At 54.8% G+C, this 19,050-nt stretch overlaps 1 protein-coding gene across 5 annotated transcripts; it reads right to left on the reverse strand.

The window, feature by feature from the left end:
• Positions 1-316: 316 nt before the first annotated feature.
• Positions 317-11,481, reverse strand: NINJ1 (ninjurin 1). Of its 5 annotated transcripts, none has more exons than XM_081524405.1 (5): positions 11,065-11,295; positions 10,684-10,932; positions 3,022-3,247; positions 2,037-2,195; positions 317-905 (listed from the first exon to the last, which is right to left on the reverse strand). In XM_081524405.1, exons 3-5 carry the CDS (start codon positions 3,212-3,214, stop codon positions 871-873), a joined length of 387 nt encoding a protein of 128 aa, XP_081380531.1. In that variant the 5' UTR covers positions 3,215-3,247; positions 10,684-10,932; positions 11,065-11,295; the 3' UTR covers positions 317-870. The 5 variants fall into 5 exon arrangements, with proteins under 5 accessions (XP_081380531.1, XP_081380533.1, XP_081380529.1 ...); XM_081524407.1 differs by lacking the exon at positions 10,684-10,932 and adding an exon at positions 3,324-3,469 and having other exon boundaries at positions 11,065-11,274; XM_081524403.1 differs by lacking the exon at positions 10,684-10,932 and having other exon boundaries at positions 11,286-11,481.
• Between the last annotated feature and the right edge of the window lie 7,569 nt (positions 11,482-19,050).

Consider the following 19,050-nt stretch of genomic DNA (forward strand, 5'->3'; position numbering starts at 1 on the left):
CGAGGCTGGCTTGGCATCAGCCCCACTCTCCTTGATCCAGTACTGTGGGTATGGAAGGGTGCTAGTTGGGTGTGTAAACTACAGGAAATGTGGGAGTGCTGGAACTTTTCACGAGGGACTGGTCAGGGGTCATTGAGCTGACTGCCCTGAGGGACATGCATGTGAGGGTGATGTCTGGAGATGCCAACAAAGTCTGCTCCTCCCATAGACCACAGGCTTGGAGGCAGGGAGAGAGGGCTGTATAGGATGGGGGCTCTGAGGGGCACAGTGCAGCACCCAGGCCTGGGTGGCAGGGAGGGTGGTTCTGGGAGCCACATGAGAAGAATCAGCTTTATTGGTTACTTATACATAGAAAAGTGGGGGTTCAGATCCCCAAGGAGGGGCTAAAGCCCTGCCCAGTCACTGCTGGTGGAAGGTGTGAGGTCTGAGTCAGTGGCCACGGTGGGGGGCCCACAGGGTCACTCGTGGTCTATAGCCCTGGGTCAGAAGTGCAGAGGTCACAGGTCACCCAGGGTGGACAGCGCACAAGGCCAGGACGCTGCTGCACTGGCAGAGGGCAGGCATCGCTTCGTCTCTCTGGAAATGTCCCGAGATGGGGCCAGCCCCTTGACCCCTGCCCTTGGGCCTGCTGCATGTCCACGGCAGCGATGACCCTTGTTGAGGGCTCACCAGTTCCATCTTCTGGGCCTGGCCACTCCATGCTCCAGGAGGAGGAGCAGCTGAGGACGGGGCAGGCCCTGTGTGGCCAGAGTGGCCTGAGCACGTGTGGCTTATTTGGATGCAGTCCAGCGGGGCCAGCCTGGGCTCCAGCGGTTTAGGGAAATCCTGCGCACAGGAGGATGGGCCTCAAGGGTGAGGCGCCTCCTGTGTCTAGGCAGCTGTGGCCAGGCACGATCCAGGGGCACCTGCAGAGAAGGAAGAGGAGATGCATGGAGTCGCCAAGGCCAGAGGAGCCTCCAGCTCTGTTTTGGTGACCCTGCCTCAGCGTGATGTCTGCTACCCAGCCCATAAATGTCAGGGCCACTCTGACTCCAGAGTCAGCCCAATCCTGACCTGGGAGAGCCAGTGTCCCCCTGTGGGACACTGTCAGGGTTTAAAAGCCTGGCTCAGCATGCTCTGACAGGGCACCCCTGAGAGCAGGGGCTGGTGGGTGGACATGTGCCATGGGGACCTTGAGGTCTCCTCACTAGGCTGATGCTTGGGGAGACTCAAGACTGTGTTTGGGGCACACAGCAGGTGATTAATAAATGGCCCAGTTGTCATGTGATGAGTGAGGGAGTAGGCTGGCATCCAGGGGATTCCACGGGGGACAGACTGAACAACAATCTGGGGCCAGGAGATGGGCAGTGAATCGATGTCAGGTGGGGGCAATAGTGATGGCAGGGGCAGTGGAAGCCAGATACTCACAATGGGCCACACAAAGGCCCTGCTCCCAGCATCTTGCTTCATTGTCCACTTGGTCAGTCTGGAAGGTTTTCTCCTATATCCCTGACACACAGGTGTTTGCTAGGTAGAGACAGTCTCCTGTCCACTCTGCTGTGGTAGTGGATGGACAGCCGTCTGTCTGTGGCACCCACCTCGCCTCTGTGGCAGACCTGAGGACTGCTGGGTCCAGCACCCTGTGGACCTGTGTTGTGCGGCCCTGGCCAGGACACATGCCAGACCTGCCAGCCTTCTGTATCTGCCCTCGTGACAATCCGGGTTGCCTGCATCTGAGCCCCCACAACCACCCTATAGAAGGGGCTTGTTGAATGTGTTACGAGGCTCACTTGACTTCCTTGTGGCTTCTGCTCGCAAGTGGGGTCACCTTGTGCAGGCACTGTGTCTCTCTGAGTAAGGACAGTGGGCTGAGTATGGTGTAGGGGTGCACATGCCCAGGGGCGCCCACCCTGCAAAGCCCAGGCAAGGACAGATGCAGTCACGGGAGGTCTGCACAAAAGACCCTGAGTTTCCCACACTGAGTCAGCAGCCCAGTGGGGTGAACGGGTGGGTTCGCGGTGGAATAGACCCTGCTGGGGATGGCCCTGCCAGCTCACCTGAGCCCCTACTGCCGGGGTGCCGTGTCCATGATGGGCTTCTGGACACCAAAGGCAGTGATGAAGATGTTGACCACAACGATGATGAAGACCAGACCGGTGGCCAGATTGTTGAGGAAGTCCAGCTTGGCATGCTTGGCAGGGTTGTTGAGGTCATACCTAACTGTGAGAGGGAGCAAGCACTGTCCAGGGCTGTGAGATATCATGGGGCCCTCTTCTGCCCCCCCAGAGAGAGACATGCCTACTTTAAAACACTGCCAAAAATGGGGCCTGGCCAAGGCAGTCTGCTATCTCTGGCTTGACTGCTGCAGCCCCGATTGCTCTGTTAAAAGAAGCTCAGAGGGGCCTGGCACCTCATCACGAAGTGGAAGGCGTGGAGGCCCGAGGCCCAGGCTTGCATTCTAAGGCACAGTGTACTGCACACAGATAGGCAAGCACCATTCTGAGCACTGGCATGTGATACTCAAGCTATTCCCACACGTACCCAAGGCTGTCCTTACGCCCACTTTCTAGGCAAGGAAACAGAGGCTCAAGAGGTCACGTAACCTGCCTGAGGTCACACAGCCAGGCGGAGGTGGAAGGGAGCCCAAACTCTTGCTGCTTCTACACCTAACCCTCACCTGGGGGGCAGGACCATCACCTGGTCCCTATAGACCACCTAAGGACTAACAGGTACATAGTAGGTGCCCAATACACATCAACTCTTCGTATGGTTATGATGTTTTCCTGTGTCCTCAGCTTGGGTGAATGGAAGGATAGAGACACGAGGGGCCCTCTGGGGGCCACAGTGGGAGCTGGTAATACATTTTGGACCACTTGGCCTAGTGAGGCGGGCTGAGGCTCCCGTGCGGCTTGTGAGGGCCTGCAAAACATTCAGCCGGGTAAGTGACCCATCCCAGAGTGTGTGCAGACAGAATCAGCTGACTGTAGGGCAGGGGTACCCCAGGGTCCTCCCACGGCTGCAGCCCCCTGCCCAGGCACGCACCAAGGAAGATGAGCAGCACGCCCACACCAATCTGCAGCACGAGGGAGATGGAGATGAGGACCACCAGGGGGATGAAGAAGGCGAAGCCAGTGCCCTGCTCAATGACAGCCTTCAGCTGGGAGGCGTTGGCCATCAGCAGTGCGATGTCCAGCATGCTCTCGGCTGCACTCTTCTTGTTGGCATAATGGTTCATGTTGATGGGCCGGTTCCTGCCCCAGCGGCTAGGCTGCAGGGAGTGGGGTGGTCAGGCCAGGCTCTGCAGCAGGGGGCTGTAGGTCCGGGCCCACCCTGGTGTCCCCTACTTTGAGCCTGGTCTCCTTCCTAGGTACTGGCAAGGAGGTGGGGGTAGATTGGGTCAGCAGCTGAGGCTCGAAAGGGATGTGCTGATTAACAGAATAGGCCCAGAGAAGAGACTGTACAGCCCTAGACCCACCCTAGGAATCAAGTCCTGGAAGAGAAAGGAAACAAAACACAACCTCAGCGCACACTCTGGTTTTAGACGGGAAAATGCTGCCAACTATCTGCTGCCACGGGTGGGGCCATCTGGCAGCCTCCCCTGCGTGCCCCTGCCCGCCCTTCCCTTCAAGAGGTGACTGGTGCCAGGGCGGGAAGTGACGTGACAGCAGCTGGATCCCAGATTTCCACACACTCGCCCACATGTGAAATAAGCCTTCCTGGGATGGCTGATCCACCCAGGCCATCTCCCAGCTGTGCAGGCACACAGCAGGCGCTCAAGAGATGCCTCAGTATTCTAATCTACAGCTAAACTTAGCTTCTTCCTTACTTTTTTATTAAAAACAATTTTAAACCACTTTACTGAGTGAGATGTGACTGACACACAAAAAGCTGTACATAATAAACATGAACAACCTGAGGAGTTTGGAGCTAAGTGTGCATTGTGACACCATCACCACACCCAGGCCACCACACATCCACCCCTCCAGAGTCTCCTCCTGACCCGTTATTACTAGTATTTGTGGTAAGAAACATGAGGTCACCCTTAGAGTGCCCTACTGGTCATGACGTGTGGCTCTCTAGAGCTTATCCTGCCTTCATGTTTATATTGATAAAATGCAAACACAAGTTTGGATACCTCCTCCCTCGCTTCTGCCTGAGAACATCCCCAGTCCTCAAGGCCAGGCCCCTGTCACTCCCAAATGCCCTCCATGCCTCAAGGCACCACCCAGAGCTGACTTTCTCTGCAGGCTAGGTTCTCTCCAGGGGCAGGAGCAGGGAGGGCAGTTAGGCAGAAGAAGGCTGGCCTCAGAAGCTGGAGTCCAGGCCACCAAGACCCCTCACGAGAGGGACTGGAGTTTGCCTCTCAGGATGGCTGTTTCACTTGAAGGCAACTCTAAGTTGCCTGGCTTCCTCTTGGTAGCCAGCCCATCCGCCCTCTTCAAGCTGCCCCTGGCCAGGCCACTCCCCGACCTCCCAGAACCAACCTGTTCCCCTCAGCCCCGGCCACTTGTCCACAGGCCTCCCTGAGCCTAGGCCTCCTGGGGCCATTCAGGAGATCTTATTTCTAGACTCATGAAAGATGCAGGGATGGGAGGTGGGGGTTCTGGAAACCTCTACTTTCTGCAGTTGGAGAAAGCATGGAGATTACAGAACTATACATATCATGGAAATTACAGAACTACAGAAGTTTTACAAAAGTAAAACTACTTTTACATTATATCTTCTTTTTTAAATTGGAGTATAATTGCTTTACAATGTGTTAGCTTCTGCTGTCCAACAAAGTGAACAGCTGTATGTATACATATATCCCCTCCCTCTTGAACCTTCCTCCCAACCTCCCCACCAACCCCTCTAGGTCATCACTACATTGTATCTTTTAAAGTTTAAATTTAATCTAGAATAACAGGCCTAGGAGGGAAAGCATGGGAACAGAGACTCCCTGTCCTGTGTTCCCTTAGTGTCAGTTGTTCTTAAGCAGCAAATCCCCTTGGTTTAAAATTTTAGAGCCAAGTGCTCGCTGGGAAAGCCTCCTCTGTCCAACCCAGTGCCCTGGCCCTGCCCTCTGGGAAATTCCATGTGCTGCTGCTGCTGCTGCTGCTAAGTCGCTTCAGTCGTGTCCGACTCTGTGCGACCCCACAGACGGCAGCCCACCAGGCTCCGCCGTCCCTGGGATTCTCCAGGCAAGAATACTGAAGTAGGTTGCCATTTCCTTCTCCAGTGCACAAAAGGGAGAAGTGAAAGTGAAGTTGCTCAGTCGTGTCCGACTCTTCGCGACCCCGTGGACTGGAGCCTACCAGGCTCCTCCGTCCATGGGATTTTCCAGGCCAGAGTACTGGAGTGGGTTGCCATTGCCTTTTCTGAATTCCATGTGCAGTCTCTTTCTTTCTTCAAGTGGGGTCTCTCCTTTGCCTCTCCATGCCACACCTACAACTGCACTCACAGCTGGCTGGGCCACCCCCTAGGCCAAGAATACCCAGGGCACACCACTCCTCCCCAGGGTCTGTGCCCTGCCTCAAAAGCACCCAGGCTGTCTCCCAGCTCTGCTCTTGCGAAGTGGCCCAGCTGGCCATGCTCCATCATGTATGTGCTTCACTGGGTGCAGGCATCCTGGAGGCCCTGACCTGCTGGCCATGTGCCCCTAAGTTTCATAAACCAGAAACACCAAAACGTCTTCCCTTGAGGCCACCTCAGGGCTCATCCCAATCCCCAATCCCAGAGAAAAAGCCAGATGCAGGTCTTCCAAGGAGCTTCTACCTTCTGGGGGAAAGGGAGCTATACATACACAAATACACACATTCATGAGCATATACACATATACACGCCATACACATGCATCTATACACACACAGAAGCACAATACATATACACGTATAAGTACACACTAACATGTATACACACGTGTGGATACATGTACACACATACACACAACATACATGTATGTATGTATTAACAAACACACACACAGCTAACAGTGGAGGCTTCTGGACAGGAGGGAGAATTCCTCTTTTACTTTGAACTCTCTTGAGCTGTATAAATATTTCACGCCTATGCAACCACACACACATCAAATACACAATGACATCAGCAGCAGCAGCGCCCCCAGCACAGGGAGCCTGTGCCCCACTGTCCTCCAACTTGGTTGTCCAGGGCACAGCCTGTCATCCTATTCACCCTTCAGCTAGGTGCTTTCCTCCAGGGAGTCCCTGTCCTCACAACAACTTACCAGGGGTAAACTGAGGCTGTACGGGGAGGAAACTTGTCCAAAGTCAATAGGAAGTGAGGGCTGCACTGGGATTTGAACCCAGGTCCCAGGGCTCAGAAACTCTGAGAGCTGACACCACAGTCTCCTCCGCCCCTGCAGAGGGGGCCTGGGGTCAGGGTCACCTGCGAAGCTGAGTGCTCAGAAGTCCCCAGCCCCCTCTGCAGCTGAGCGCCCTAGGTGTGCAACAGGGCCATGGAGCAAACATGCCAGCAAGTTCTGGGGGGTCTGGTCACTGTCTCAGGGCCCCTGGTAGCAAGGGCCTCAGCCCATGTGCCCCTCCTGGCCAGGTCATTTCCTGCCCACAGACCCATCTGCTTCCTATTCAACCCATGCAGTGATAAGGAGCACTGGCCAGAGGCTTCAGGCCAGACAGTTGGTGGGGAGGGAGCTCTGGTCAAGCCCTAGCTGACTACAGGCTTGCAGTGTAGCCTCGACAACATATCCCCTTCACTAGGCCTCAGTTTCCCATCTGTACACCCTAGGCCACAGTCTAGGAAGTTCTACCACCCACCAAGTATACTAACAGTGAGAAAGAGCACTGTTCTCCCATTCTACAGAGTGGAAGACTAAACCCCAATGGCATCTCAGAAGCTGAGTGAGCTCAGGGCTGCCAACTTTTTTCTTTTTTCTAAAAGCCAGGAAGGAGCCTGTAAGGAAGGAGCTGGTTTTGGCACGGGTGCCCACAAGGCTGGTTCCCTGAGCCCACTTTCTGTGGACAGAGTGCCGCATCCCAGTCATTTGTACATAGGCAGCTCGCAGGGACCCAGGCCACTTGGCCCAGGGTCACACTGCACTGAGCAACCTCAGCTTGGACAGGGAGGCAAGTTGGAACAGAAGCGAGATTCAAAACAGGTCTGCGGTACTCAAGAGTACCCGGTTCCAACACAGCGCATCCTCCAGTTCACCCTGGGCTTGGAGAGGCTGCCCATGGCCTCCAGCTGGACCCACGAGGTCTGGCCCATCCTCAGCCTTTTGCCGGCACACCCTCTGCTTCCTTGGGAGATGAGGGCAGGCCAGGGCCATGGCTGACTGAACCTCTGCAGGACCTCAAGGTTTGGGTTATGGACTTCCTTCAATCCTGCCTGCCCCCAATTCTGCCACTGACTCCAAATCCCAGGTACAAGCATGGAACAAGATGCCCACATGGGAATTCCCGCCCCCCTTCCCAGAGCCCAATTTCACATCTAGAGAATGAGAGACCAAGGCCCCCAAAATCTATGAGGCTCATCATCTGCTCTGGGAAGAGGTGGAATGTGGATGTGGACCTTCCCTTTATCATCTCCACATCCTGCCACACCACAGACCAGCAGAGTGACTGGTCTGTGCTCAGTTTCCTCAGCTATAAAATGGGCAGGTGGGCATATGACGGGGAGTGAATGAAGCGCTCAGAAGCCTAGTGGCTGGTTAGAGCATAGCTGGGGCAGGGCAGGTCTGGATGTTCCTCTTCCTCGCCACCCAGCCTCACAGCTTTGAAAGGCTGCCTCCCAAATGAACTGTAACAATTTGTAATTAATTCTATTGTGAAAGTCCATAACAAGGAAGAGAGTACTAGCCCCAGAAACTGCATGAGCTGAGTGAAGCCCAGCTCCAGATGCTGGCCATTGCAGCCACTTCTGCATAGGGCCCCTCCCCTTGGGCTCAGTGGGCAACAGAGGATGTCTGGAGTCCTCACTTCTGGGCTGGGACCTGAGAACCGACCAAGTAGGATCTGCTGGGGCCAAGTAGGATCTGTCTAATCCATCAGTGTGGGGCATAAGCTGCTACTGTGCCCACTGCCTGGGCTCAGCGTAAAGGCACCCACCCCAGGTCACACTAGCTCACTCCTGCACTGTCCCCACACCATCTGTGCCCAGCCAGCCTCCGGAGGTCTCTTGATCCAGGTCTGAGTTCCTGGCAGGAAGTTTCCCAGGGTGGGGGTGGGAGATCCTCGCAGCAGCTGAGCAGGGTTGGGCAGTCCTGCTTCCTGTGGGCTCACCACTGACCAGGAGTGACCACGCAGCCACGTCAGAGTTGCCTTTCGGAACATGGCCAAGACCCCACCAGCCTCGGGATCTGCCAGGAGAGCAGAAATGAGAAAAAGCAAACTCGGAACTTCCCTGGTGATCTCGTGATTAAGACTCCACAATTCTAAGGCAGGGGGCACAGGCTCAATCCCTGATGGGGGAACTAAAATTCCACATGCCAGCTCAGCAAGGCCAAAAAAAGAGTTTAACAGAAAAACAGCAAACCTCTCCCAGCAGCTGAGGCTATGCAAGCAACCCTCCCTCCCAGGACTTGGTTTCCAAGCCCAAATGTTGCCCTACAAGCCTCACTGCACCCTGTCCTGCCACTGCCCTGCTGGGTCCTCAGCTGGCTATAGCCCCAGAGTCTGCTGCAGTGTCCAAGGCAGCTGCCCCCTCAGATAAACCCTGGGCATGGCCACATTTATTTTCACAATATAACCAATTCTTCTTATTTCTTCTGCTGCCATCCAAACGTGAGTTAATTGACTAACGACACCAACTCACTCCAGCAGGGGCCCTGAGCAGACTGGCCTTGCATGGAGGCCACGGGGGTGGGCAGCACGTGGAGGGGGACATCTGTGGAGCTCCCTCACTGCCCTGGCCTGACAGCTCATCTGCCCTTGGATTACACACACAACTCTCCTCTGAGCCCAGTCACCCTGGGAGGTGAGTGATTCTTCCCCACTCTACAGAAGAGGAAACTGAGGTTCAGAGAGAGTCCGTACTTGCCCAAGGCCATGCAGCAGGGCATCTTGAGACCGATGGGGGCTCTGGGCTTGGGCTCCCAGTCAGTCCTCCCGCAGCCAGGGGCACATTAAGGACATCGTGGTGACGCAGCCCACACATCATGCTGTCTGGGGGCTCTTGCTCAAGCGGGTAAATATCTGAAGATCCTGGGATTTTCCCCTCCTCCCAGCAAGCCTTTCTACCCCTCCTCCCAGCAAGCCTTTCTACCCCTCCTCAAGCAGGACCTTGGGACTCAGATTCAGGCAGGAGCCACTGGGAGAGAAGGCTGTGGAAGAGCCAGATGAGGTGCAGGGGGAGGGCCGTGCCTATCGTGGGGTAGGGGGAGAGCGGATTGCACCTGGGAGAATGTGCTGCCCTTCCTAAACCCTGCCGGGATGTCATCTTTGAAAGAGGATCTAGTTTGGCAGGCAGGAATGTTAATACAATGTGTCCAGTTTCCCCCAGCACTTCACACACATTAGCCCATTTAGTCCTCACCAAAAGCCTCTGAGAGCTTCCCTGGTGGCTTAGACAGTAAAGGATCTGCCTGCGATGCAAGAGATGCGCGTTCAGTCCTTGGGTCGGGAAGATCCCCTGGAGAAGGGAATGGCCACCCACTCCAGTATTCTTGCCTGGAGAATCCCATGGACAGAGGAGCCTGGCGGGCTACAGTCCAAGGGGTCGCAAAGAGTCACACGACTGAGTGACTAATACTTTCACTTTCTTTCATAACCCTCTGTTGGAGGTGCTGCTCTCACCCCCTTTCACAAATAAGAAACTGAGACACAGGGTGATGTGCCTAAGGGCACAGTGAGGCAGGTCCTGAGGGTGGGAAGCGGAAGGCAGAGGCTGGAGAGCGAGCAGTGTTGGGTGGGCCTGGACCCCAGGTTGGATGAGCAGAGCAGCTGTCAGTCCTGACTTTCTCTCTCAGAGCCTCCTTGCCTGTGACTGGAGCTCCCTGGAACAATGTGTCCATTCTCACATGAGCGTCCAGAGCCTCCATGGCCTCCGCAACTGGCAAGGTCTGACCTCCTATACCCAGCCCCGATGTACTTGGTAGTCCAGCCCCTGGGCTCTTCTCCCACTGTTCCTCCTGCCTGGGATGCCCTTCCACAGATATTCACACCCCAGGGCTCAATCCCAATGTCCCCACTGCTCAGGAAGTCTTCCCACCCACCTGTGTGTTCAGCACTCTGCCCATGGCTTCTCCGTCAGGACTGGTCTCAGCTCTCAGACTGAGTGGAACAGGGCTGTAGCACCCGCAATTTGTCCCAAAGCCAATGGCAGTGACCCCTGAGCACAGGGATCCCTGCCTGCCGAGGGACTGTTTCCCAGGCCAGGGCCTTGCTTGCCCCACATGTTTGCCCTCCACCCCCTAAACATGACCTGTTACTACAACATCGCTAGTACTGGTCACCCACACCTGAGCAGGGTCACTCTCGGCCTTAGTCTGGTGTACATAGCTGAGAGGCCACTGTCCCTGCCCCCATCCCCAGGGGGTCAGAAACTGAAAGAATGTCCAATGTCAACAAGTTACCAAAGGGTGGTGCTCAGGACTGCGCCACAAACAGAGTCCCTGGGGAAGTGCTGGTCCTGGGCAAGGCCGGTTACGAACCGCTACTCTGGCCCTGCTCCAACAGTGGGACAGGACCCCAGGGTGGGAGGGTACCGGATCTAAATGGGACCACTGCCAGGGCCTGCCCCCATGCTCACAGCATTCCAAGGCCAGCAGGGCGTGCTGAGGCGCAAGAACCCGCAGGTGGAGAGAGGGGAGGAGGCCACAGCGGCCCCAAGTTCCCCATCAGGGCATGCACAAGACTGTGCGGTCGCTGTGGACACCGTAAGTGACGTAACTGTCTGCCCGCTGCTGGCCTGGAGTCCAGAGGCCGGGATCCGTTCCGCGCCTAATCCCGGGGCGCAGCGAATCGGAGCAGAGGCAGAGCTGGAGCGCTGTGTGCGAGCCTGGAAGGCAGAGGCCCGCGGAAAGCCGAGTGAAGGTGGCGCCCAGGCCCCACGGCTGCGCAGCTCCATGTGGGCGCTACCTGCCCCGGGCCACATACGGCAGCCTGCCAACCGCCCGCGCCCCGGCCCTACCTTCCAGAGTGGCTTGAGCCCCGGGTCATCCCTGGGCTCCCCGCGACCACGCTGGCAAGGGGGCGGGACGCAGGGGGCATGGCGACCACCCCGACCCTCACTGCGGACGCGGCGCGCAGCGGGTCGGCGCCCGTAGGTGCCTGGGAGCCGCGGGCGCAGGGCTCAGAGAGGGCTGGCGTCGGCCAAGGTCGCACAGCGGCGCGGAGGGAGGGGGTGCTTACCGAGGCGTCTGGGGATCCCGGCGAGCTCGGGCGCAGGTCGCCGTTGAGCTCGTACTCTTCGGGGCGCGAGTCCATGGTGAGGCACTGGTTCAGCTGTGCTCCGGGTCTCAGCGTGGCCCGCGCCCCAGCCGCTCACACAGACCCCGCTGCGGGTCTGCCCACGGCTCGCCCCCTTCGGCTCAGCGCTCAGAGTCGCAATCAGACTCCGCCCACGGCCCGCCTTCCCCGGCCCGGCGCACGCAGCCGCCCTCAGACTCCGCCCCCAACCCCCTGGCGGAGGTCGGGGGCCGGGGCTTAGGCTTCCGGGGACTTGCCCCGCGTGGACCGCTTTGGCAGGATGAGCCCGCTCTGAATTTCGGTTCTGTTAGGTCCCTGACCTCTCTTGTTCGTGGTAACGCACGTCGCCTTCTGTGTTCCTGTCGTGGACACTTTTAATCCATAAAACGAGGGCAAGAACCGGCCTTTCCCTGGCCGCTTCGCTAACCGCCATGAAGGCTAGCGGGTACTGCCGCGGGTGTGGTTTTGTGTTTTCCCGGATGACGCTCACTCCCGGGGCCCCGGTGCAGCTCTCGCCAACACATCTCTCGCCCAGCACACGATTTGGTCTTCTCTGGGAAAAGGGGACGTAAAGGCCTCCCACCCACTCAGGAGGGGGCAGACAGCATATCACCGCAGCTTGGGCCCGCTTTGTGCCTGCCGCCCTTCATGGAGCAGCCTCTGTGTCTTCAGGCAGGGCTCCTTGTTTGGGGTGGCACCTTGTCTGTGCCGGTGCTAGCCGCTAGGGGTGGCAAAAGCATGTTGGTTCTTCCAGCCCTTGACTCTTTCAGCCCTTGTTTCCCGGGACGCAGGCCTCTCCCAGGAGCCAGGTGGGTGCAAAGAGGCCAAGCATTATCTCCCCGGCCTGGTAGGCGAAGGTCTGGGTCTCTGTGTTCTGCCCTGACCCTGACCTGGCTTCCATGACCAACGGCATTTTACTCCTCCCAGTTGCCCTGCCCACCTCCACCCCCATTCCCGCCCCACTTTCTGCCTTCTCTCATAGTGTCTGCTAAATTCTGTTAGCACGAGGCATTTGACCAAGGCTATGTGGGCGTGACATTACCCCTCCTGTTAAACCAGAGATCAGAGAGAGTAAGCAGCAGTGCAACCAGAGATCAGAGAGAGTAAGCAGCAGTGCGCAAGGTCGGGAGATAGTTACATTGGCCTAGAGCTCATTCATTGATCCTGTAACCAGAGTGCCTGCTTTATGCTAGGCCCTGTTCTAGGTGCTCTGGCCTGGAGCAGGGTTATGGGGCAGATAGGAGGTGATTTGGGATAGCCTTGTGAAGCAAGGGTTACCCTCTCACTTGACATGGGACAAAACTGAGGCATAGCTGGGAAGAGACCTAGAAGGGCCATGCTCAGAACTGGGGGGAAATTGCATGGATCTGTAAGCTCTCTTGGCTGGTCTCAGTTCAGTTCAGTCGCTCAGTCGTGTCCGACTCTGCGACCCCATGAACCGCAGCACGCCAGGCCTCCCTGTCCATCACCAACTCCTGGAGTCCACCCAAACCCATGTCCATCGAGTCAGTGATGCCATCTAACCATCTCATCCTCTGTCGTCCCCTTCTCCTCCTGCCCTCAATCTTTCCCAGCATCAGGGTCTTTTCAAATGAGTCAGTTCTTCACATCAGGTGGCCAAAGTATTGGAATTTCAGCTTCAACATCAGTCCTTCCAATGAACACGCAGGACTGATCTCCTTTAGGATAGACAGGTTGGGTCCCCTTGCAGTCCAAGGGACTCTTCAAGAGTCTTCTCCAACACCACAGTTCAAAAGCATCAATTCTTTGGCGCTCAGCTTTCTTTATAGTCCAGCTCTCACATCCATACATGACCACTGGAAAAATCATAGCCTTGACTAGATGGACCTTTGTTGGCAAAGTAATGTCTCTGCTTTTTAATATGCTGTCTACGTTGGTCACCAGTGAGAAATGAAATAGTTCCTGCTGTGTGAATAAACAAGGATGTCACAGTCATCAGTGATTGCAGCCGTTCAATGTGAGCTAGTGAGCCCTAAGAGAATTCAGGAAGGCGAAGAATACCTGCTATCTAGCAGCCAGCAGACTACAGCCATTTCCTATGATGAGCTCTGAGGAAAGGAAGTTCAAGATGTGAAAACACAGGGTACTGGCCCCAGATAGCTGAGGTGCATGTGAAAGAAATGATTTCAGTGAGTGCAGACTCTTACATCTTCCTATAAATAGAAGAATGCTGATTTCCTTAACTTGGGATGTCTCATTTTCTTTAGACTAAAAATAATCTTTTGATGATCAGACTACCTGCCCTTTGTTGCAAAACTTGGCTCCTCCCCTCACCTCCTCGGACCAGTTCTCTCAGGGTTACTTGAGATGCTCTCTCCTGGGCTAGAAGTGCTAAAAATTTCCACTGAATAAATATAACTCTCAACGTTTAGGCTGTGAGTATTTTTTCAGTCAACAGATGGGCATCCATGAGCACTGTAACCTAGTGCCTGCCTCACCTGGGGTTGCCCTCCACACCAAGACCGCCTTGTTTCCCCGTGCCTAATGCCTTACCCTTGCTACTAGAAGTAGCTTTTTTTTAATTTAAACAATCGCATCTTTTTAAAAATTGGTTGACTGATTTAATTATTTTTGGCTGTGCTGGGTCTTAGTTGTTTCATGCGGGGTTTCTCTAGTTGCACCGAGTGAGGGCTACTCTCTAGTTGTGGTGCACAGGTTTCTCATTGCAATAGCTTTGTTACTGAGTCCAAGCTCGCTCTGCCCACTGCATGTTAGGCCAATGAATCCAAGAGACAAGGTGTTGTTGAGGCAAGGAATACGACTTTATTCTTATTCAGAAAGCTGGCAGACAGAAAAGATAGCAGACTAACGCCTCAAAATAACCATCTTGTTAGGGTCTGGATGCCAGGTTCTTTTATGAACCAGAGATGGGGGGAGGTGAGGAAACAAAGTAAAAAGGCCACTTAATCTTGCAAGTTATCTCCTAGAACAGCAAGCCTCAGGCAGAGTGATATGTTAATTTCTTCCTTCTTGCCATCTACACATGGACAGGGTTCTGAACAAAGGCACTTTAGTTTAATAGTCAGGCAAAGGGGTAGGATTCTCTGAGGCAGGTCATTATGTGTAATTATAATAATACAAGCAACGGAAAGCAAGTCAAAGAAACCATTTCAACATGGAGTCAGAATTGACTTCTCCCTGCAACAGCTCATTAGTTGTGTGTGGGCTTAGCTGCCCCATGGCATGTGCAATCCTCCCAGGGGACAATGGAATCCTTGTCCCCTGCATAGGCAGTCAGACTTCCAACCACGGGACCACCAGGGGAATCCCTAGAGGGAGTTTTGAAAGTGAAGCTGAAAGCATGGAAAGTGCAAGTCACCTTGGAGATTTATCAGTAAACGGAAACTTCCTCTAAATCCTGCTTCAGGCCTTCCTCCTGACATGCTGGCACGTCCGCACCATTTGTGGTGATGGACAGGCTGGGGGCCATGGGGTGCCCACAGCCCTGGCTAAACCCAGCTGGGTATTTACCGACTGTATGATGTGACTGTATGATTTCCTCCTCTGTTCAGCGAGCTGTTTGGGCTTGATTCCTCAGGGCTCCAGGCCATGGTGGGACCCTGGGGTCTAGGGTCTGTATGGGCTAGGCTGCCTGGGAACTTGTCCTGACCACAGCCCTAAAGTCCTGCAGCCACAGCTCAGACCAACAGGCCTCCATTTGTGCAGGTGTAGGCAGGCCCTGCCCGCTTGCATCCCTGCTAAGGGCCCAGTGCATCTTAACAGGGCCTCAGTTCTGCCCACTCACAGCCCTCTGGTGAAGGAGGAACTGCTGTTGTCCCACTACTTCATAGCTGAGAAAACTGAGATTCACAGAGATGGCTATTGCCTCAGTACTAGTTGACAAGGCCAACATGAGTGGGGACACAGCAGTGCCTGGGGGTCTGGTCAGACCCAGGCATGGTGACCGTTACAAGTAGCAGTTACTGTTATTCTCACATAACCCAAATGTAACTAAACACGAGCAGCTGGAAATCTCTGCTGCAGCAGCAGCCTGGCTCCTGGAGGGGCTTGGGAGAGGGCAGCCAGAAGAGAGGGCCCTGAGGATGCAGGGGAGGCTCCAGGTGCAGGGGTGGGGTAGGTGGGGGGAGGTGGGAAGAGAGTGCTTGAGAGGGCTCTGTTCCTGCCTGTTTACTGGATGAGAGAGTTTCGGTGGGTGTCACCAGCTTGTGGGCCCCGTGGCAGCTCTGTGCTGAGGTTCATTATTCCCTCTGTCCAAAAGGAGGAAGCTAGGAGAGATCATGGTTGAATAAATAATTGGGCATTTAGACTTGGGTTTGTAACCATGCTCTGTACTGACCACCAGGGACCCAAGCAGGCACTTCATCTTCCTTGAGTAGAGCTGATAGGGGCATGGTTAGTCCTTGGCAGGGTCTCATCCTCCAGATGTGCTTGTCCTCAAGGAGGGACTTTCCCCAGTCTGCGTTGTCATCCTCACATGCCTGTGCTGTCTGTTTACCAGACTGTTCCCAGGACAGACTGAAAGGGGCAGTCCCTACTTGGATGTCCTCACATCTACCTAGTTTGAGATTCTCCTGCTGGAGAGAGCAGCATGGGTGTCCGAAGTTGGTTCCCAGATTCTGACTGTGAGGCTTGGGTCCATGGGGAAGTGACCACTGGGGAATGTCCCAGGAGAGAAGATGGGCTGGGGAGGGACAGGGCCAGTCTCTGTTCTACAGCAAAGAGACACACAAGAGAGGGACTCATGTGCAGTCAATACACACATGCAGACACACACATGTTGCGTGATGTTTAGTTCACCTGCCCATTCTGATCTGTGTCACTGGAGGTGCATTTCCTGTTTGTAAAATGGAGATGCTCTGAAGATGAAGTGACCCAGCCCGGGTGAAGCCCAGACAAGCTCCCAGTAACGGGGATGACAGTCTTGACCTCACCCCCCCACCCCTCATGCTGCCACCTTGAGCAGGAGCTGAAATCCTGCTGGCCATTGATAGTCAAGAGCCATATCACCCAGAATAAGCCCCAGAGTCGGGTGGCTCTTAGGGTGGTGGCTTCACGCTCTGGGTGAAACAGAGACCAGATGCCTCGGTGGCTTCACTCCTCATCAGGAGGGATAGGGTCTCATGGCTAGAAGGGCCTGGGCCCCACTCCACCCAACACAGCACCAGGAGGAGGACGAATATTGCCTGTGCCCCTGAATTTCTGTGGGGAGAGCATGGCCGTGTCAGCTGGGGTCTGGGAAGATGTGCATTCAGATAGATCACGTGAATGGGAACCTTCACAAATGGCTGAATCCCTGGCCCTTTTCCTTCTCTGAGAGGCAAGGAGACAGGGAGGGCATTTGCATTTACAGAGAGAGAGAGGAGACCAAGTTTGGAAAGGTGCTGTGACATGCATGGGGTGCCCCAGGCTCAGTGAGGCAGGCCTGTGCTCAATCCTGCTCTGGGAGGCTGGCTTTGCAACTGAAGCTCCTGCCTCTGCCAGGGCCCAGGCCAGCCCACACATGCCCACTACCAGGGAGAGCGGGAGGAGGGGGACCAACTGGCGGTTAGCCTGGGGCAACTGGTACTCCCTGGGAGCTGGTGGCCTGACTGCCTGCTACCCACTCGAGGGGAACCTTGTCATGGCTGTGGGGTGGGCCTAGGATTCTGCATTCCTATCAAGCACTTCCAGGCAGTACACTTCCCACCAGTTCAGTGCTCAGAGCCAAGCGGCAGGGCAGAGCTGCCACCCTATTTCCAGAAGGACAGAGGAGGGAGGCCAGGCATATGAGGAGGTTCTGTGTTATCACTCTCATTTTAAGGACAGGGTGGCACTGGCCAAGGTCACGCATGGTAATGGACTAGGTAGCATGAAATGGGCACCCAGGTAGGCATATGCATCACCTCACTCAGTCCTCCAGCAAGACATGACATGCCTAAGGTCACACAGTTAGGCCCTCACCCCCCAAACAAAGCAGGTTTCTCCCACGAGGGTGTTGCTGAGTTATGCTCATCATATTCTGGAATATCACCAACATGACAGTCTCTGGATGTTCTGCAGCCATCAATAGAGCGTGAGAGGCAGGTTGGGTGACTTGGAGGCACCCACCTAGTACTGTGGAGAGAGAGCAATGAGACACAGCTTCCTCCATGGAGACTTGATCTGCCCATTTGTCCTGCCGTCTGTGTATCCGTCTCTCCCCCGCCCCCAAGGGGCTGACTCCGCTTGCCATCTATAGGAATCTATGCCCAGCCAAGTCCTTGTTCCACAGCAGGTCAAAGGGGCAGGGATAACGGCCATCCCTACTATTGGTTCTTCCCTTCTCTTTCAGTCACAGACGCCTGAGTTTTAGCTCAGCCAATGGTTTCCCAGAATAGGGGTTTCTCCTGCACTTCTGAACTTCTTCTGCACTGAAGTGTGGCTGTGTGGCTACATTCTGGCAATGGAAGAGGTGTGCAACGTTAGGAAAGGGACTGAGGATTACCATTTTTATTTTTTTTTTTTTACTTCTACCTTCCTATTGGCTGAAATATGGATGTATTGATTGGATCTCCAGTAGCTATATTGGACCATGAGACTGGGCATGGGAGTCTCGCACAGCAGAGCCAAAGATAGAAGGAGCCTATGTCCCCTTGGAGCCCAGGCCTTCCCTAGCCTGCCCACCTCAATACTTCTTAAGTGTAAACAAACAAACAAACAAACAAAAAACTATCTTGTTTTAGGATACTGGAATTTTGTGTTTTTTTCCCCTGATACAGCTGATCTTAATCCTAGTTTTTATATGTGTTATATTTTTCATTGATAAATAGGTTTTTTTCCCCCCTTTAAACACAGGACATAAAACAGATTAAAACACTCACCCCTCCCCCACAGTCCTATTTTGAAAAAGTAGATCAGGTTATATCCCTGACCAGATTAAGTCCCTCTGAATTCTTATGAAAATCTGCACTCCTGGGACCTATATATCTGACACCCCTGCATCGTCCCCTCTCCTCACCCTCCTCATTGCCCCTCTGTTTGTTTCTTGAACTCATTGCTGTGTCAGGACTTTGCATTCCCCATATTCCCCACCTGAAGGTCCTGTTCCCAGGTCTCCACATGTCCAGCTTCTTCATAACATCTGAGTGTATCCCATCCGTTTGTTTACCCTCTGTCTGCAGTAGTCCTTGGCCTCCCTCAGCTTGTGCCCTGGATCAGCCCCTGAAAACCCCATGCTTGTTGTTTGTGTGTTAACTACCTCCTCCCCCGACCGGACACAAAGCCCCAGGTACTGCTGACCCTCAGCCCACGCCTAGTGGCTGCCCCGGGCATGCCCTGGCCATGCCTACTTTGTCCAGGCTTCGGGAGTCCCTCAGCCTAGCCAGCTCAGCCCAGCCTGTGCTTTGCAAACCACTAATGATGGGGCTCTATATTCTTGGCTCTGACAGTGACCGCTGACTCAAACCATGAAGCTACTGGGCCACAGGTGAGTGTGGGAGTGAGGACAGGGGTCTGGAGTGCTGGTGGGGTAGGTGGCTTGTGGTTTGGCAAAGAGGTGTCCTCTGGAAACAGGTCAAGTCTCATCTAGGTACCCCACTTCCTGTTCCGAAGGTTGATTGCTAGCCTTACCCTGTCCAGGGAACCAGCTGGGCAGAAAGCCCAAACCCAGGCCTTGACGAGGTCCTATGGACTGATGATGGCTCCTCCACAGTAAACTGGATCTCAAAGCTGCACACCAGGTGCTGAGAGAAAAGTTGCTGAGGAACTG

Source organism: Giraffa tippelskirchi, chromosome 1, assembly GCF_054371585.1.
Source record: "Giraffa tippelskirchi isolate mGirTip1 chromosome 1, T2T-mGirTip1v1.2.pri, whole genome shotgun sequence".
Classification (NCBI taxonomy): domain Eukaryota; kingdom Metazoa; phylum Chordata; class Mammalia; order Artiodactyla; family Giraffidae; genus Giraffa; species Giraffa tippelskirchi.